An 18,735-nucleotide genomic window follows, 5' to 3' on the forward strand; every position below is an offset into this window, starting at 1 on the left:
AATACACTGAACCTGACAACATTCTGACTGTCTACATTTTGGTATCGACAACCTGACTGTCGACAGGTTCAGCGTCTACAGATCGTCCCCAACCCATCTAAGAAAATTTTACATTTAAATGCTAGAATGATTACACTATAGACATCCACTTCTTGTATTTTAGAACAATAAATGGAAAGGAATATATTTTACACACACATTAATGTTTTAATTAGAGTGTAGTCAGTATCTAAATTAGAATAAAAGTTTCACTAATAAAATAAGTAATTTTCAGATTTATAGTTAAACAATAAATACAATATCACAAAACAATGAATCACACAATATATTGACACATATATATGTATATAATATATTTACATATATATTTATATAGAGAAAATTTATTGAGCCCTGTCCTGCAGGACTTTTAATTCTGGTGAACATGGGACCATTAAAAAATATATTTTTTAGTGCTCCTACAGCATGTCCTGCTCCATGTTCTTAGCACGCTCGAATAGCTGCATAATCTTAGCAGCTGGTACACACCCTTCCCGTAATATACTGATGGCTCCTGCAAAAGAATAATGAGCTATGTTAGTAAATAGCACAAAGCAATTAAGTGATAATATTCAAAAGTTACTAGACCATATTTGCCAACTTTCTTCCATTGAGACATTGCCAGGGGAGGGCCCGGGGGACAAGACTTGACTCAGCAGCCTATTTTAAAGGAAAAAAATGCAGGTGAACCAGGCCAAGGTAGCTCACAATGGGACCAGCCAGGTAGGCAGATGCCCCCCGGCTCCCCATCCCAGCCCAGCCCCTGGACATTGCACAGTCTGGGGAGCATGACGATGCAATTTTCTACAAATGACTTCATCGAGTCTCCTGTCCCATCCACTTCACTAGGAAGCAGGTAGGATGCGGGAGAGTAGCCTGCTCTCCTGGGAGTTCAGGAGAACTACTTAATATCTGGAGTATACTGGACATTTTGTGAGAGAGGGCAAAAGTGTACTAAATAGATTGAGCTTTTTTAATTCATATGGTAGATATTATGCATTGAAATATGTGAAGTTGTTAATTTGGTTTGCTGTGAATATCTAATGCAAAAATATCTGTTGGTTTATGTATCCCTTGAAGGTTAAGTCTAATATCCCTCATACTACTGTAAAACATCAGTTAGTTGTGTTATTTAAAGAGCAGTTGAAATTTATAAAGTGCAACAAACTATTGTTAGCACTTGTATAAGTTTAATATGCACTGTAGGGCAAGGCACATTAAGTAATATTCAATCTAATAGCATTGGCAGATTAGAAACTAGAGATGTTCACTGACCCCCGTGGTTTGGTTTTGGTTCCCGATTTTTTTCTAAAATCCCTATTTTTTTTTTCTAAAATCACATAATTTAGCTCTTTTTCCAATCATTTCCAGACAATTTTTGTCAAATGACAAGAACACTGCTATCCTTCCTGTTTCTGTATGAGCAATGGCACTGAGCAATGTCACAGGAAAGTGACAAGAACACTGCTGTTTCTGTGTGAGCAATGGTGCTGGATCTCCTGGGGAGGGAGGTACTTAAGGAATCCAAAACCTGTGAGATCCGACAACGCAATGATGACGTTTTACCTCGATTCAGATCCGAGGATGTGCAGAGACACCAAGCCTGTTCGCGGGCCTATCTCGGATCCCCTAAATTCAGGTGGGCTCGGGCTTAAGCTAGAGATGCTCACTGACCCCCGTGAAGTGGTTTTGGTTTTGGATCTGGATTAGTTTCATGTTTTGGTTGTGGTTTTGGCAAAACCTCCTTCGTGTGTTAGTTTTGGTGTAGGATTTTTTAGAAAAAAATCCTAAAATATGCTAAAATCACATATTTTTGCTCTTTTTTTCCCCAACATTATTATTAACATCAATAACACTAATTTCAAGTCATTTGCAGTCAATTTTGACCACCTCACAGATCACAATATTATTTTCATACACTTTCGGACAAATACTGCAGCGACCTGGGTGGATGTTAAGTGACAGAGCAATGATACAAACACATAGCAGTTCCAAGCACATCTAGGACACATTGGCACACAGCAGTGGAAGAAAAGAAAAACGGCGCAAGATGGAATTGTCTTTGGGTCGGCCCTACCTCCCTCCCACCCACCGTTATGTTGGATCTTAAAAGGGAATCCAAAAATCACGAGATCCGAGATCCGACGACATAACGATGATGTTTTGCCTTGTTTTCGATTCCGAGGGCGCGCGAAACTACCGAGCCGAGCCTCGGATCCCCTAAGTTCGGGTGTGTTCGGTTCTCGAGGAACCGAGCCTGAGCATCTTTAATTTAAACCTTTGCAGAAACTAAATATTTCAGTTCAAATTTCTAGACATTTTGCTGCAGCTGTCATAGACACTTGATGCAATGTCAGCTTAATTTATAGGCAACCAGAAATTGCATGCTGGGATATGTCATGCTTTATTACAAGTTACACCTATGAAGAATACTTTGCTTTGTCTGCTTTCAATGATTTTTGTTGTTTGCTACTTGTGCATTTGATTATACATATTTACCTTCATCTACTTTGGTGCAGATCACCACAGTTGATCCCACAAGCTCATTTGAATAACCATCACACAGAATTGCATCCAGCTTATGATTCAGACGTCTGCAAAAATGTTTACATTTATAGTGTTATAATAAGGAATAGGTCAGGACTACAGGTGGTACTGTGCATCTTACATGTTAGAATGTGTTAACATATAAAACTGAAAGATGAGTACTGCAGATAAGCTCTTCTAAATACCAGGTTTTAGCAAAAAGAATAAAAAAAGAGACATGAAACATCTATGTACATAGTACAGAATAAGTCAACTGTTAAGAGTGCTATGTGGAGGTTGTATTTAAGGCAGTGTCTGAGTAAATGAGAAGCACTTTGAAATATCTAATTAAAGGTAACTATCTGTATATATAACATTTTAATGTGAGGCTATGCTTACAAAGTGCTGGTCTGAATAAGCTCTTACAGTATCTAGCAATGCAAAGTAGCTGAATGATTTATTATTATTTACAATAATAATAATCATTTTTATTATTATTATTATTAGTCATTTTGGTGTTGGATTGGTCATATTCAGATCAGAGTATTCTACTTACGTTATCACGTGGTCATGGTGAGTACTATCACTTTCGCCACTTGGGTTGGCAGAGGTGATAGCTAAAGGTCCTGTCATATCAGTAAGATGGGCTGTGACTGAGTGATCAGGAACTCTTATCATAATAGAGTCGTGTGTACCAACATATTCATATGCGGGCCCCACACCTAGAACACACAGAAAGCCTGGTAAGCACACTGCAAAATTATTACCATTAAAATTGTATGAAGTATAGACTTTTGTCTGGCCACAACCTTCTATAATCACCTTTGGCATACTCATGGCTAATGATTCATCCGTTTGAGTTACTTTTTACATTAGTAAAACGTCTGCCATCAAACTCTTCACAGTATTTATGTGAAATGTAGCTGTTAAATCACTAAGAGAAAGGATGTCACAATGTTGGTAAAATAGAAACCACTGGGGCTAAAGAGCGGTTTGCTGAAACCGTCAGTTTTCTACGTTTTTTCCCGGCCATTTTACTAAAGGCCAAATTACCAGTTAAAAGGCTGAAAACCACCACTTTACAAATCCCTATTCCCGAATTTTAACAAATACAAAACAAAATACAAACAGTCAGATTTACTAAGCTACTGTTTGAAAAACCGATGGGGATATCACCAGCAATACAATCAAAACAAAAGAGGTGGCTGTGAGAGGAGAGATTGCTCAAACAGCATGCAATTTGAGCAATCTTGCCCTTCAGAACATTAAAATTGACCTATGAATTAAGGGGTCAATAATTATTTATTGATTAAGGGGGAAAATTTATTTAGAATTAACTTATGGGGCAAATTTTATTTTTCATTCTATTAAGGGGGCAATATTATTGTATTATTATATTATGGGGCAATATGTAGTGCCACATGTGTGCATCATAAAAAAGTTTTGCCCCCATTAGCAATCAAATAGTATTGCACAGATACTATAATTGTATATTCATATTGCTTCATAATATAATTCAATAATATTGTAATATATTGAAAAAAAAATACCCTCATAAGTTAATAAAAAATTAATTTTGCCCCTTAATCAATAAATAATGACTACCCCTATAATTCATAAGTCAACGGTGCCTCCTCTTACATTATGAATGAAAAGTTATCTCAAACATGCTGATAGAATTATCTGGCCAATCAGAAGCAGTTATAAAAAAAGTGACTGTTTTGATTGCTGTTTTGACCAAATCACCGACTGTTTTGAGTAAACCACCGGCTGTTAAGCTGTTTTCAATCAGCCACACATCGCCAGCCATTTAACATGCCAGCCACAAACCGCTCTATTATTAAATGCAGTGGATTGGAGCACTAAACTGCATATGTGTGGCAGTTTAAAACTGCAACTAAATGTGATTTTTAGTAAATCTACCCTCTAGAATTTTAAGGATTTTCAACCGATTACAAAACACATTAGTCACAAATTTTAATGGGGCCTAAGTAGGCTACATAGTGTAGAGGCAAAACTACTGAATGGTAAGTGGCAAAGCAGGATGGGCATATCACGAAGAGTGACAGGATACATATATAGTAACATATTCACAGATATGTGTATATTTTATATGGTACTGGAATTTATATTTGTGTGTGGTACTTTGACAGAATAACCAGCTGATACCCATTTCCAGGGACAGACCCAGGATTTATATGAATATCCTTACATATTTGCCTGTGACAATGGCCCTATTTTTCAAACATAGATTTTGATAGCAGATAAGAACCACACAGACCATCTAGTCTGTTCATTTTTATTTCCTCAAAACCTCAAACCCTATTTGATCCTTTGTCTCTCAGATTTAGGATAGCCTTATGCCTATAAGCATGTTTAAATTCCCCTACTGAACTAGCCTTTACCATATCTGTTGGAAGATTATTCCGCCTATCTAATACCCTTTCTGTAAAATAATTCTGCTTTAAATTACCCCTAAACCTGATACCTTCTAGTTTTGGTGCTTGAGTGACAGTATAGTAATGTACTATGTGCATCATTTACCTAATCTTTTTAGCCACTCCCCTTTCTTCACAATGCAGCTTATTCCTCCTGGATATACCGAGTCCATGAACCTCCACAAGAGAGGACTGAATGGAGGATTTATCACCCTCAGCTGCTCCAAGTTAGAAATACAGATACAGATAGGTTTCTCTGAAGGTCGTTCCTGTAACATAATGTGTCGTGATAGATTATAGAAACTGACTCCTTCTACTGTTCAATAGAGCTTACATAACGAACATAATAACAAATATACTGACATTTCATATCATTTTCTTTATATGTTCTATATATTTTCTAAAATAATTTTACTGATCCACATTTTAACATTCTAAAACTTTATTTAAATAAAGGAAAGTTTAAATTTGCTGCTTCCCATATTCAAAACTTGGTGGAGGCGTAGAAGCTTTCAACATCAGTACATGAATAGATATAAAATGTTGGCAAGTATGAGTAAAATTCCTGGTTGACACATATAAATATGGCCTAGACAATGTTAGTCTCACCTTTATAGTGTAAATCCTCTTGATGGCTTCTGGGTGTTTGCAGGAAGCAGCCAGTGCATAGACTGTGTCTGTTGGGATTCCACACACACCTCCGCTCTCCAATATTTTTGCTATCGTTCTCAAACCGCTTGTACGATGAGATTGAGGCAGGAGACATGAGCTGGAAACTTCTTCCTTCTCTGGCTCAACTTTCTGTGGTGAAAGTGATCACAATTACATACATGCACATATGCTGATTATTAATATATTAATGTAATATTGGGCAGTCTGTTTATGATACCCCCCAACCCACGGGTACCAGATCTTTAGATCACTTTTGAAAATGTTTTATTTACTTTATATCCAAAGGGGAGTATAATGGTTCCTATTCCATATGTAACAATAGTCAGTTATTAAATTAGTAATTAGCTCTTTTCTGATTTATCACCATAAAACCATGTTCACAAAGTGTTGTTAGTTGGGGTGCTGAAAGTAAATAATTGTTGTCACAATATGGTAACATAGAGACTGACAATGGTACAAATATAAAATCAGTCTTATAATAAAAATTCCCCATAGATATATAGATATGGATAATGAATACATTGACCGTGCTGTGACAACTGCAACCTGAAAAGGTCAGTGATTTAAACAGTATTCACTTAATTCACAACAACAATAGGTGACCCGTGGATTTTCAGTTGTTGTGGAACTATATGTCGACGAATTTCATGACAGCGAGAGGCCAATAAAGCCTAAATGACTTATACAACAGCTGCAACAGCTGGAGATCCCAAGTAGATTTGTCAGCATACAATTGAACAGTTTGACTTTGTGTGTAAATATTTTAACTATTAAATATGCTTTTGCCTAGTTTACCTTGAACACTGAAGGTCCCAGTGGTATTAGCTCTTTGTTGAACATGCAGTTTGCAAGAGAAGCCAATAAGCCATAGAGACAAATTATGCTAAAGATGGACAGCACTGTAACTAGAGAAGGAGTAAATCAATAGGTTAGGTCATCAATTTGGTACATTAAAATCAAAGATTAACATTCAGTTACTTTGTCTATAGACAAATATTTTGTTTATAATTTACATCTATATATTTACATGACCATTGATATATAGATCCACAATATAAAGGACTGCACAAAATAAGGTTTTGTTCCTCTCAATTGTCAGAACTACAATGCCCCTTATTTAAGATGCTCTTCTCACTATCTGTTGTTATTCTGCTGGCTTTGCAGGTTTATATATTAAGGAACAAAATGTAAAATACAAACATATGAGATAATAACTAAGTCCAATGAATATGTAAAGATGGAGATTGTAGTGATCGGAGGTCCACCTCTAAAGATTCCTATTTACATGTGACAAAACAATTTTTTTTTATATTTAAGTCTCGCCCTTAGTCATGCACTAGACCAACCCCTCATAAACACTGTTCTATAAAGATACTTTATAAAGATACTTAAAAAAATAATAGCAATAATAATAATAATAATAATAATAATAATGCTGCTTAAAATGGTCTCCCCAGATCATGTTACCGCATGCTTATTCTGATCCATGCCATACCCTTATTGATTTCCCCAGATCCTTTTCCCTCTAGTTGACTCTCCCTAAATCCCATCTCTTAATCACTCCTGGAAATAATTATCCTACAGATCATGACTGGTGCCACATTTGATAGTCCTCTATATCATGATAACCAAACTTTGAATTTATCCTCTCCCAGATCATTACTGCTCCCCCCCCCCCAAATTATTAACACACACACACATGCACTCTCAACAGCAGCAGCATGATAATCAGAGTATTGGGCAGGTGAGTCGGTGCAAAGCTAAGTCTCACAAGATAATATTTTGATCATGTCACACTCCCATATTAATGCTCGTTATTCATGTTAAAAAAAACTGATCTTAAGATCTGATCTGATTGTTTTTATTCAAATTGTAAGAAAATATGTGTGGGTGACAACAGATTTAATACAATTAAATATAGTTGTCTAAATATATGCGATCAACACATTAATCTGAAGTGGTCCAATTGAAATTGAAAATGTATGCATTTGTATACAAAGTCAAATGTTTTTTCTAAAACAGAGGTGTCCAAGTTCAATCCTCAAGGGCTACCAACAGGTCATGTTGTCAGGATTTATGTCAGTAGAAACATGTGGGATAATTACTGACCTAGCTAAATAGATTAACTCAAGTGTGCATGATTGAAGAAATCCTGAGAACATGAACTGTTAGTAGCCCTTGAGGACTGTGTTCTAAAATGAAGGAAATTGATATTGCTAGCCTAAGAGCTCCATACAACAGTATGTGAGAGACAATCTGTAGCAATTCAGAATGCACATACAGGGAAACCTGGGCTCCTGGACAGGGAGGCTAAAGCAAGATAGTCCTACTGAAACTTGGACAGTTGGGAGATATGTGCTTGGACCACACCATGCATAACATTTTAATAATGTGCACAATTTTAAATTGTTGGCAATAGAGAAACAGTATTATAATCTATAGCAAAACATTATCTTTTTACTGGCATTTCTCTACTGCAGTTAAAAAAATGAAAGCAAATAGTTCATCACCATTTATTTATTTAGCGCCACTAATTCCGCAGCGCTGTACAGAGAACTCACTCACATCGGTCCCTGCCCCATTGGAGCTTACAGTCTACATTCCCTAACACACACACACAGACTAGGGATAATTTTGTTAGCAGCCAATTAACCTACCAGTATGTTTTTGGAGTATGGGAGGAAACCAGAGCACACGGAGGAAACCCACGCAAACACGGGGAAAACATACAGACTCCTCACAGATAAGGCCATGGTCGGGAATTAAACTCATGACCCCAGTGCTGTAAGGCAGAAGTGCTAACCACTGAGCCACCGTGCTGCCCAGTTGACTTGTTTCTACAGATTACAACACCTTGTTACCTGAGCACCAGTTTTCATAAAAGTCCTCAAATGTTTGTAGTATTTCACAGTGATAGTAAACACTAGCATTCTATTAGTATATTGAAATACTCAAAACTTACTTTCAAGTGGAAGGGGAAGACTTTCCAATGTGAAAAGAAGAAAACAGACAATAACAGCCTCCATCACAAGGGTCAGAAGCAGCAGAACTGTATTGGCATAAGTAGCTGCATAAAAGGGAAAAAAAAAACATTTAAATTTTCCTAGTCAGGACTATGGAATTCTCATTGTTTTGCATTGATTTTTTTGTTGCTTTATAAAAGGGCCATTAAACTTAAAACATGAGGTCCCTTACATAAAGAAGTTATTAATAACATTCACAGACATATATGTAAAAGTTTTCAAACCTTGGCAGAATTTAACATGTTTGACATTGTATAAACATTTGCTGTGTAGATAAGCGCATACTATTGCCTCTACATTATCAGACATTTCAGACTAGGGAGAGGTTGGCTGCAGTGACTTCCCATGAGATCTCCTTTAAATATCACACTTTTGGATCTATGTAACAATATCAGGAGATATTAAAGATTTTCTATCACCGATTATTGCCTGAATTTACCATTAAATTTTCGCCATGGCAGTTGAGCGATGCTCAGCTAGCCGCTGACACTGACTGGCAGAGGTAAGAGTACTCTTAGCACTTTATCAGCCAGTCTAGAGTCAATCTGCGCATGTGTGAAATGGCTTGCTTGCTCTCACCTCGCATGCGTGCTGGAACTGCAATACCAAACATGGACTTCCAGATCCACTTTAAAGAAAAAAAAAGTTTTAAAAATATGTTATATTGGCTCCGGAGAACCCTGACGAAGGTTACGACCAGCTATCGTCGCCCATAGTCTTCACCTGCCTAGGGGCTATGATCAGAGCTTGATTTTCCAATATGCTGAATAGGCTGCAGCCTATGGTGTGAGGCTTTTGGGGAGGGCTTAAATATTTGGGGATGCAAAATTGTTACAAGGAGAGGTATAGTAAAGTAAATATAAAACATGAAAAAAAATGTAGTAAGGTTTAATCTTGACGTATTATCATGGTAAGGACTGCAGACAAGGGGGTAAATGTATCATACATACATATCATACAAACTTCCCTTTACAAGGCAGCACCGCTTTAAATTTAAGCTGCGAAGACGCCGAACTCTCGGGAGTTGACAAAACCGGGGTATGATACATTTACCCCAAGGAGTCATCCTTGGGCGGGCGCTTGAGAATAAACGAGTAGCCGAGACAAGAATGGCAACAAACGCAAGCGTGACAGCCCCCTCCCCTTCACATATTCACCCTCAGCAGCGCTTGTTCATGCCTCCTTTCTGCTATACAGTTCCGATTTTAATGAAAAAGAAATGAGTGACAAAGATTGCTGTAACCTTTTAAAAAAGCCATGTGAAGCTTAGTTTTAGAAAATGCTGGAACATAAACACTGGTGGGGTGGTGAAGGGTTAGGGTTAGGGTTAGTTTTTAAATTAAGGATGAGTTTGTTTTTACCTAATGTGTATTAGCCTGGCTTGGAAGATGAGGGGTCGCTATAAGCCTATTAGCCTATTATTATTATTTATTATTATCATTTATTTGTTAGGCACCACAAGGTTTCCGCACAGGCTGGCAAGTTTCAGCCCGGGAGGCGCACAGGCGGCCGCATCACATAACACGCGATGTCCCGTGTTATGTGATGCGCCTGCTTGTGAGCTGACGCGGCTGCATCGCGTGTCATGTGATGTGGCCGCCGGTAATAATGAGCAAATATTGCATCCGGGGGGGAGGGGGGCAGGGCGGCAGGCCCTAACAGTGGTTAGACTGAGCGGCCCCCCTGCCCCCCAGCGCCTTACATAGTACAAACAGTAGACCATACAGGGTGAAACATTACAGAATAATAAACACAAAGTACTAATGCTTTAGAGACTCCAGGCAGACATATGCAGTAAAGGCAGAGCAAAAGAGTAGGTATGGAGACAGGGGGGGAGAGGGGCCCTGCTCATGGAAGCTTACATCCTAAGGGTGGGTGAACAAAACAGGCACGAAAGGGAGGCAGTGATGCGAGGGAGAAAAATGGACCAGGGGAGAGAGGGGAGAACAAGCAGAGTAGATGAGGGATTAAGTGGATGGTTGGTAGGCATTCAGGAACAGGTGATTTTTGAGTGCCCGTTTGAAAGAGCACAGATTGGGAGCAAGACGGATGGAGCGAGGGAGGTCATTCCAGTGCAGGGGGGCAGTTCGGGAGAAGTCTTGGATTCTGGAGTGGGAAGAGGTAATTAGAGTGGAGGAGAGGCAACGGTCATTTGCCGAGCGCAGGGAGCGTGCAGGAGTGTGAATGGTGAGGAGGTTAGAGATATAGGGGGCAGTAGACTGGGAGAGAGCTTTGTAAGTGGTAGTAAGGAGTTTAAAGAGGATTCTGTAGGGGAAAGGGGCAGGGAGCCTAGGGCAGTAGGTAGCCTAGGGCAGCCTGAACACATAAACAGGCCCTGGCTATTTTAAATAGAGAGAATCTCTAAATCCTAAAAAAGGGCTTTTATCCCCTTGATAAATAGACCCTCTTATCTGAAGATGTCTGAAAAGCTCCTGAAATTTTTATATACATATGTGAATGCTATTAGTAATAGTTATTATTTTATATAGGGAATATGGGTTTAGTGGTATTTTAACAGCAAAGCTTCCATTCCATTTTGTCTCATAACAATCTTTTAACTAGGAAAGGAAAATTGATGTCTACAGTTATCACTAAGTAATGTGAAGGAAATAAAATGTAAATTAATACTTTCAGTAAAATAACAGGTTTATTATAATCCCTTTGTACAAAATCTGTCTGTCATTTATATACAGTGGGCCTTAAAAGGAGTATAGTAATGTTTTTTGGTTATCATTTTCTACCCCTGTATCTTCTGATTCATATAAAGCTATCTGTATTTATCAGATGGTTTGATCTCCTTTCTTACTGCATCTCTTCAGCAGGAAAATATGGAATATGCTTAGTGTTAGGCTTGTTCACCCATAGGACTAGCTCAACAAAAACTGGAGTCAAAAGAAAAATATTATTTGCTCATAAAAATACATACATTTATAGCATAAAATATATTTAATGTAATATGTAGTACTATCTGATTATTTATACCCAGCATCAGAAATGCCTGTACTATACCTATACGTTGTAGTATATTATAAATGTGTGCATAAATAATATGTGTCATTAATAAGCCCATGTCTTCAATTTGCCATCAGTAATAATTCTCTATACCCAAAGATGCAAAATAACATTAGTTTTCTTATGCAATGGGCACTTTAGATATGTTCCTTCTGTGTTTCTACATTCACTGCCAAGGCTGTCGCCTCTTCCTTTGTGCAGGTCTGTTGAGAAGTTCCCAGTCCCTGACATGAATGGGACATGGTGTGAAATAGACATGACGTGAATGTGAGTGTCAGCGGCTTCCAAGTTGTTACTGCCAGTGGCCAATTAGAAGCCTTTGGCACATGTCATGTGATGTGCAGCACTGAACCCCACTGAGGAAGCTTTTCAACAAGTGCCACAGTGAAAGAATATTTGTTTTAAATAATCTACAGTGGAATGGGCCCATTTTACCAACCAGGTCCTAGCGTTAGTGCAATGACTTTGGGCACACCAGTACTTCTGCCTTTCCAAATTCACCAAAGACATTGTCTCACCTATTTTGGCCATTGAGGGACAAATCTATTGTGTACTAATGACTTTTGTCTGTTCTGCTTAGTCCTAAACATGTCCCCAATTTACAAATCTCTGCTTTTAGTAAACAAAATGCAAATTATACTTAAATCATACTTACCGAAGGCAACCAAAAACATGTTGACGATCAAAAAAGCGATTGCTCCAACTGTGAATCCCCCATCATTGTTTGCAGTGATTCCTAGCAAAGAACCTAAGGAAAATGTTATCTATTAGACTACACAGTTAACTGAGGAACATCACTTTCCATTAGTCCCTACCAGTGTTGTCCATATTATACTCAAACTAAATAGTATGGAAAATTCAAATAAATCTCTCTTTGAAATGTTTCAACAATTTTACATTGAAATGTTGAAACCAAGATGGAATTTACTATCTCAGTTCAGCAACGAGAGGGACTTTGATGTTCTAGATTAATTCCTCATTGGGAGATGATAAAATGGCTACAATGGATGAGGAACCCTTTATCAATGATACATAAATGAACTGATTTAGTGTATATAATTACAGTATATAAATATTTATTTATTATGCCATGGACTATTTATATTTAGAAGAACAGTATTATCTGATTACATTGAAAAAGCAATATGCCTACTTTTGCCTGTATTTATAGATTTCATACCTGCAAAACGTAGCCATACCCATGTAGCCCAGATAGCAGAGAAACAAAATGGCAGAACCGAGCCAAATCTTCGACCTCCTTGGACATCAATTCTACAGACGTACAGTTGCATAATAGCACCAGGTATAAGCACCCAAGGAATGGATAAATGGGCCTGGATTGTATTGTCTAACGAACTTTGGATAGCAGCAAGTGCCGCTAAACCATTACAGATGTAGAATAGTGGTTCTGAAGACCGGGAGCTGAGATTTTCCTTGATGTTTAATTCCTCTCCTGACGTTTGCAAGTGTTGTTTGCCCCATACCAAAACATCCTGGAACTTGCCACTTGACATCACTATGTTCCCAATAGGTATTAGTACTTTCTCTGCAATTGAATTAACAAGACTGGCAAATGTTGTGTAAAGGGAAATTACAGTAAATATACTGCAAGTCACTCCAAAGAATATGTAAGCAGCTGTGCTTGGTATCTGCTGAATTGTGGATACAGTCATTAGGGCAAATGCAGTATTGTGTGTCACTTCTAGAATGTCTTTATTTAATGATAAAAAGCAAAACACACATGCCGCAGCCAGAAAGAACCAGTCGCCAACCATCAAATCTCTGCTTTTAGACACATTGCTAGATGTGAGAACAACTGTAACAGTAAACTCTTCCCAAGACTTGACCAGCCAGAAGGTCCCATGAAAAGCAAATTTTGTAGCATGATAAATATCATCCCGTAGATAACTGTAGTAGCTAGAGCACAACTGAGATATGACATTGATGCTGATCCATATGGAACCTACATAAAATGTTTTCATATATCCAAAGCAGTAGAATGCCATAATGAAAGGAGAGATGGTGTCACACAGGTAGCCTAGTGCCATGGGTTCAGCATATTTTGTATTTTTCTTCTTCTCTTCTCCAGCAGTTTTTGAAGTGTTGCGATTTGCAGAACCAAGAAGTAGGACATTGAAAAGAGAATTCCCAAAGCCTGGAAGAACATATTTCTGAGTGATGCCTTTCAGCAGAAGGGCTCCTGCTCCGTAAAGTCCACACAACACAATTATTAACTCTAGTACACCAGAGACTACTAGGGCCCAGTGACCAAACAGCCCTATAGCCTCAAAGATTAGGGTTAGTGTTAAAGCCCCAAACACAAAAGGCATAATATAATTGACTGTTGCTGAGCAGAAGGCGAGGATGACAGCAATGAATATGTAAGCTACCAGCCCAGCCACTGCACCCTCATTAACTGGAATCTGGGGAAGGGTTGGCACAGCAGAGCTATTTTGGGAAGCAGATTCTGAGCCTACGATAATACGAGTAGCACCATAGCTGCTCCACAAAGCAGAGAAGGCTAGGAATGAAGTACCACTTAGATGGTCATACTTTCGAAAAGACAGAAATCCGGCAATGAGCTGAGTTACACCTCCAATTAGAATCAGATGAACACCTGCAATATTTAAAAAAGAATATAAGTAACATGTTAGATAATATACTGTATATATTAAATGTTTCCAGCTGTCTGAAGCCTTTCTATTTTAACTCCGTAGATCCTCTTAGTCTCATGGACGTTTCAACATAGCTGCAGTTTTATTATTGTTCATGAACACGGTATGGTAAATATATAGCACACATACGGTTTAGAAATTAACTGTCCATTGTTCTTTTTTCTTCTTCTGTTGTATTATGTGTATTATTAACAAAAACACAGATTTTATCTGGTCTTGTCAGTGCTGGTTTTTAGGGCAGATAACTTTGCCTAGGACCTCCTAAAGGCAGATAATCACTTGGAGCACGATTATAGCCACACTGTACTGTATGGATGTAGAAGATGTGAATGATGGGCAGCACAGTGCCTAAGTGGTTAGCACTTCTGCCTCACAGCGCTAGGGTCATGAGTTCAATTCCCGACCATGGCCTTATTTGTGAGGAGTTTGTATGTTCTCCCCATGTTTGCGTGGCTTTCCTCTGGGTGCACCGGTTTCCTCCCACACTCCAAAAACATACTAGTAGGTTAATTGGCTGCTATCAAAATTGACCCTAGTCTCTCTTTCTTTCTGTGTGTGTGTGTGTGTGTGTGTGTGTGTGTGTGTGTGTGTTAGGGAATTTAGACTGTAAGCTCCAATGGGGCAGGGACTGATGTGAATGAGTTCTCTGTACAGCGCTGCGGAATCAGTGGCACTATATAAATAAATGGTGATGATGATGATGATGCTCTTTCCATCATTAAATGTAACCTAGTCCAGCAGTGCTCATCTCCTCAAGTACCACCAACAGATCATGTTTTCAGAATTTCTTTAATCTTTCACAGGTGTGCTAATTTGTTTCACTGGATCAGTAGTTATCCCACCTGTTCCTCATGCCAGAAATACTAAAAACATGACCTGTTGGTGGTACTTAAGGACAGGAGTTGAGCATTGACCATGTTTAAACTTAGATGGTTATATTTTACGGCATTTTTAACATGTGGCTTTTTTGAACAGCAAACATTTCTGTGTTTGAATTGAAGCTCAAAGTTTGCATGATAAAAAGAATACATAATTTGTATGAGTTAAACTATATTTGAGACAGTTTAAACATGTTCAACCGTAAAAGACTTTTATAGTACTTTCAAAGTTTTTTCAGCTCGAACAGCAAACATTGCTGAGTTTAAGTTCAAAGTTCGAATTTGCTATTTGCATGAAAAATTGTAAAAGTACTTTATAATTCAGCCGTTTAAAATTGAACATGTTCAAACCGACTCAAATAGCTACATTTTTTTCGTTTTGCGATCTAAAGTTCAAAAATTAATTAAATGTTAAAAATTGTGAACTTTGCAATCGTCCCAACAACCACTTCAAAACAAATGTAAGCATCTTTACAAGAATATGTAAGAGAATATTGAGATGAATAAAAACAAGAAAAGCAGAATAAGTGAATAAGAGAGGTGTATGCAATCGCTTGTTAGTTTTCGGGTGGAACTAATTGCAGGTTACAGTGGGAGTGCCACAGAAAATGTATATAACATATTTTGCCATTTTTATATCATTGCAATTCATTTAAAAACTTGAAACTTACCTGCGAGGATGTTCTCCACTCCTCCTGCATTAATAGAGGTGTTAAACAGAGAGAAGTTCTGCATACACACCAGAAAGGCACTAACAGCATTTGCAAGAAGCCCCAGCACCGCAGGCTCACTGTAAAATACAGCAGGAAACCCCTCCATGGTGATGTCTTGTGTAGAAATGACTTGCTCTTGACAGTCCAATATGAATTTATACAACAAAATTTTCACATGAAATGTAAATTTAAATGGTGATTCCTAAGGAGAAAAAAAAATGTGATTATTTTTACAATAAACCATCATTATGTTACTGTGTTTATGTCCATACAATCATGAGTAAATATCAGTATATATTCTGTATTTGCAAAGACTTTTGTTGATTTATGTTTTTGAAATAAGTCCTATAAGTGAAAGGAAGTGAGCTATGTAATAAATACATTAGCTCTTATAAAATAAATTGCACTTTGATGTCCTCTATGCACTCAAATGACCTCATACATTAATATACTAATCCTCTATGTTTTATTCAGCTTGTAACAAATGGGAACAGGACACCTCTCTTGGTTCTTTAATGTACGCTTTGTAAGTCGCAGCTGCTGCCAAGTAGGCAGTATAGTCACAGTAATGAGCTGTCATCGATTTGTGAGCCTCTGGAGGCAGAATTACTATGGATTTTACTGTACACAGTTCAGTGTGCTTCGGCTGTCTGATGAGTAACACTTATTTTCTTGCCCTTCAGCTACTGCTTATTGGTGTTTTTCCCTGCTGTAAGTGATATTTAAAAAATACCAAAATGAGAAGAATGATCTAACCCTGAAGCAAATCAAAGGACTCTAATGTGGCAACTATCACTAGGATGGCCAGAAAAATCAGGCAGTGAACAATAGCAAATCCCTAGGGCACCAGATCCATACTAGTAAGAAGACAATTACTGGTTTGTTAAGAGTTAAGGAACACTGGCTAAAAGACATAGAAAAGGTCTTATTGTTATATTAAGAATATTATTAAGGGCTTATCCACTTGGCTAATCTCTTCTATATCAGACGTTTTCATTGGTTAGCGGGGACTGGTAGTGGCTGCTACTACTCTCTCTATGTGACAAATGAATTACAGTTAATAAATGAATGTTTTTTTATAGTAATTCTGTGTTTACTTGTAATCTTTTCTTGGTAGGACTTTGTGAAAGTTTATTATTCTTAGTGACTATTGTTCCTACCTTTTTTTAAATATTTTTTCATGTACTGTCTCCAGGCACACAATGTAACATATCCTGATTACATTTATTGCTCTTTGAGCTAGTTTTGCAATTTGTGTTATATTTTCTTCTAGGAGCTTTTGATGTGAGAAAACAAAAATTCAAAGCAAAAAGTGGGAAAATCCAAGACTATTTTGATAAAAGGTACTCTTTCTAGTCACGTGCGATACTACAGAAAATGTTTATACATTAAGTTTCTGTTGCATGGTTTTGACTTAAAGTAGCCACATGCTGTCGGATTGCCTAATTTGGTTGACCGTGACCAGTTTGACTAAAACAGTCATAATTGAGTATGGTGGTAAATGTGTTCAATAGATTGTTGCATGTGTAGTGTAATAGGTTTTAGGAAAAGCGAATGTCTGCATATGCCCATAAAAAATAAATACGTAAATTATGTTTCCTTAATTTTTATTTGTCTCTCTGGAAAATGTAATCTTACAATTTTTTGGGGGGATAAGGAGCTGCTTTGTTTAAGTGGAAATGTTTACACTGAAATAGCACCTTTACTTTTTCGCTTGCTTTACCTACTAATTTCTTATTATAATCTGGAATCAAGCAGGGTTATTTTTATGAAAGGGCAAAGTTGCAGTTACCCTTGGCCCACCAGTACAAGGGACCCACGATTACACTACTTAGTAATAAGAGTCTAAATTGGAGAACTTCTATTTCAGCAGTCAGACTCTTGGGGTATATTTACTAAACTGTGGGTTTAAAAAAAGGGGAGATGTTGCCTATAGCAACCAATCAGATTCTAGCTATAATTTATTTAGTAAATTCTACAAAATGACAGCTGGAATCTGATTGGTTGCTATAGGCAGCATCTCCACTTTTTCAAACCCGCAAATTAGTAAATATACCCCTCTTGTCTCAAATTGGTAACACTTCCCTTTTACATTGAATGTAAAGTTATAAATGAAAACTAGGCTCTAACTTGCAGACTCTTACACATTGCCCTAACATTAGCCCAAGAGATACGTATAAATTTACATCAAGTTTTAACCCTAGACCTGTCCAAACCCCAATCCAAGTTTAAACCACAAACCTAACTGAAAATGTAGCACTAAAGGTTCTCTGGTCTTCCCCCTCAAGTTCCAGACTTAATCATTACTTTTGGGATATACTTGCAAGCTTCCTCAATTTGGTGACCACTAATGTGCTCTTTGTCGTTTGTCTAAATTTTTGAACCTTGGTCTTGAACACAAGTGTATCACTCTCATGTCTCATTGTCTGAAAATGAGACACAATATTTAGTTTCTGACACACTATGCATGTCCATTTTCATTGCTGGTAATTAAATAAAATGAAACATTCCACAACTTTTATAAAAAACAATGCCTAACATCTAAATTAAATGCAGATATGCCAGGTCACCTAAATTATTAATCAGGAAACATTGAAACAATCTAAATTGAACATTGTAGACATAGCAATACCCTAATTACAAACCACCTACCTTAGAGATGTGAAAAGCAGAAATCTACTTTCTTTTCAGAGACTAGCCCTTCTGAACTCTATAACAACATCCACTGCTTGCTGAATGAATGTGCTTCTGAATAACAG

General features: G+C 37.6%; 1 protein-coding gene across 2 annotated transcripts; it reads right to left on the reverse strand.

The window, feature by feature from the left end:
* Positions 1 to 228: 228 nt before the first annotated feature.
* LOC142101638 (uncharacterized) lies at positions 229 to 18,702 on the reverse strand. Of its 2 annotated transcripts, none has more exons than XM_075186044.1 (11): positions 18,629 to 18,702; positions 15,935 to 16,178; positions 13,068 to 14,327; positions 12,366 to 12,458; positions 8,638 to 8,742; positions 6,471 to 6,580; positions 5,613 to 5,804; positions 5,110 to 5,272; positions 3,122 to 3,287; positions 2,539 to 2,633; positions 229 to 553 (listed from the first exon to the last, which is right to left on the reverse strand). In XM_075186044.1, exons 2-11 carry the CDS (start codon positions 16,080 to 16,082, stop codon positions 459 to 461), a joined length of 2,427 nt encoding a protein of 808 aa, XP_075042145.1. In that variant the 5' UTR covers positions 16,083 to 16,178; positions 18,629 to 18,702; the 3' UTR covers positions 229 to 458. The 2 variants fall into 2 exon arrangements, with proteins under 2 accessions (XP_075042145.1, XP_075042144.1); XM_075186043.1 differs by having other exon boundaries at positions 12,891 to 14,327.
* Positions 18,703 to 18,735: the final 33 nt, after the last annotated feature.

Source organism: Mixophyes fleayi, chromosome 9 (assembly GCF_038048845.1).
Source record: "Mixophyes fleayi isolate aMixFle1 chromosome 9, aMixFle1.hap1, whole genome shotgun sequence".
Taxonomy (NCBI): Eukaryota; Metazoa; Chordata; class Amphibia; order Anura; family Limnodynastidae; genus Mixophyes; species Mixophyes fleayi.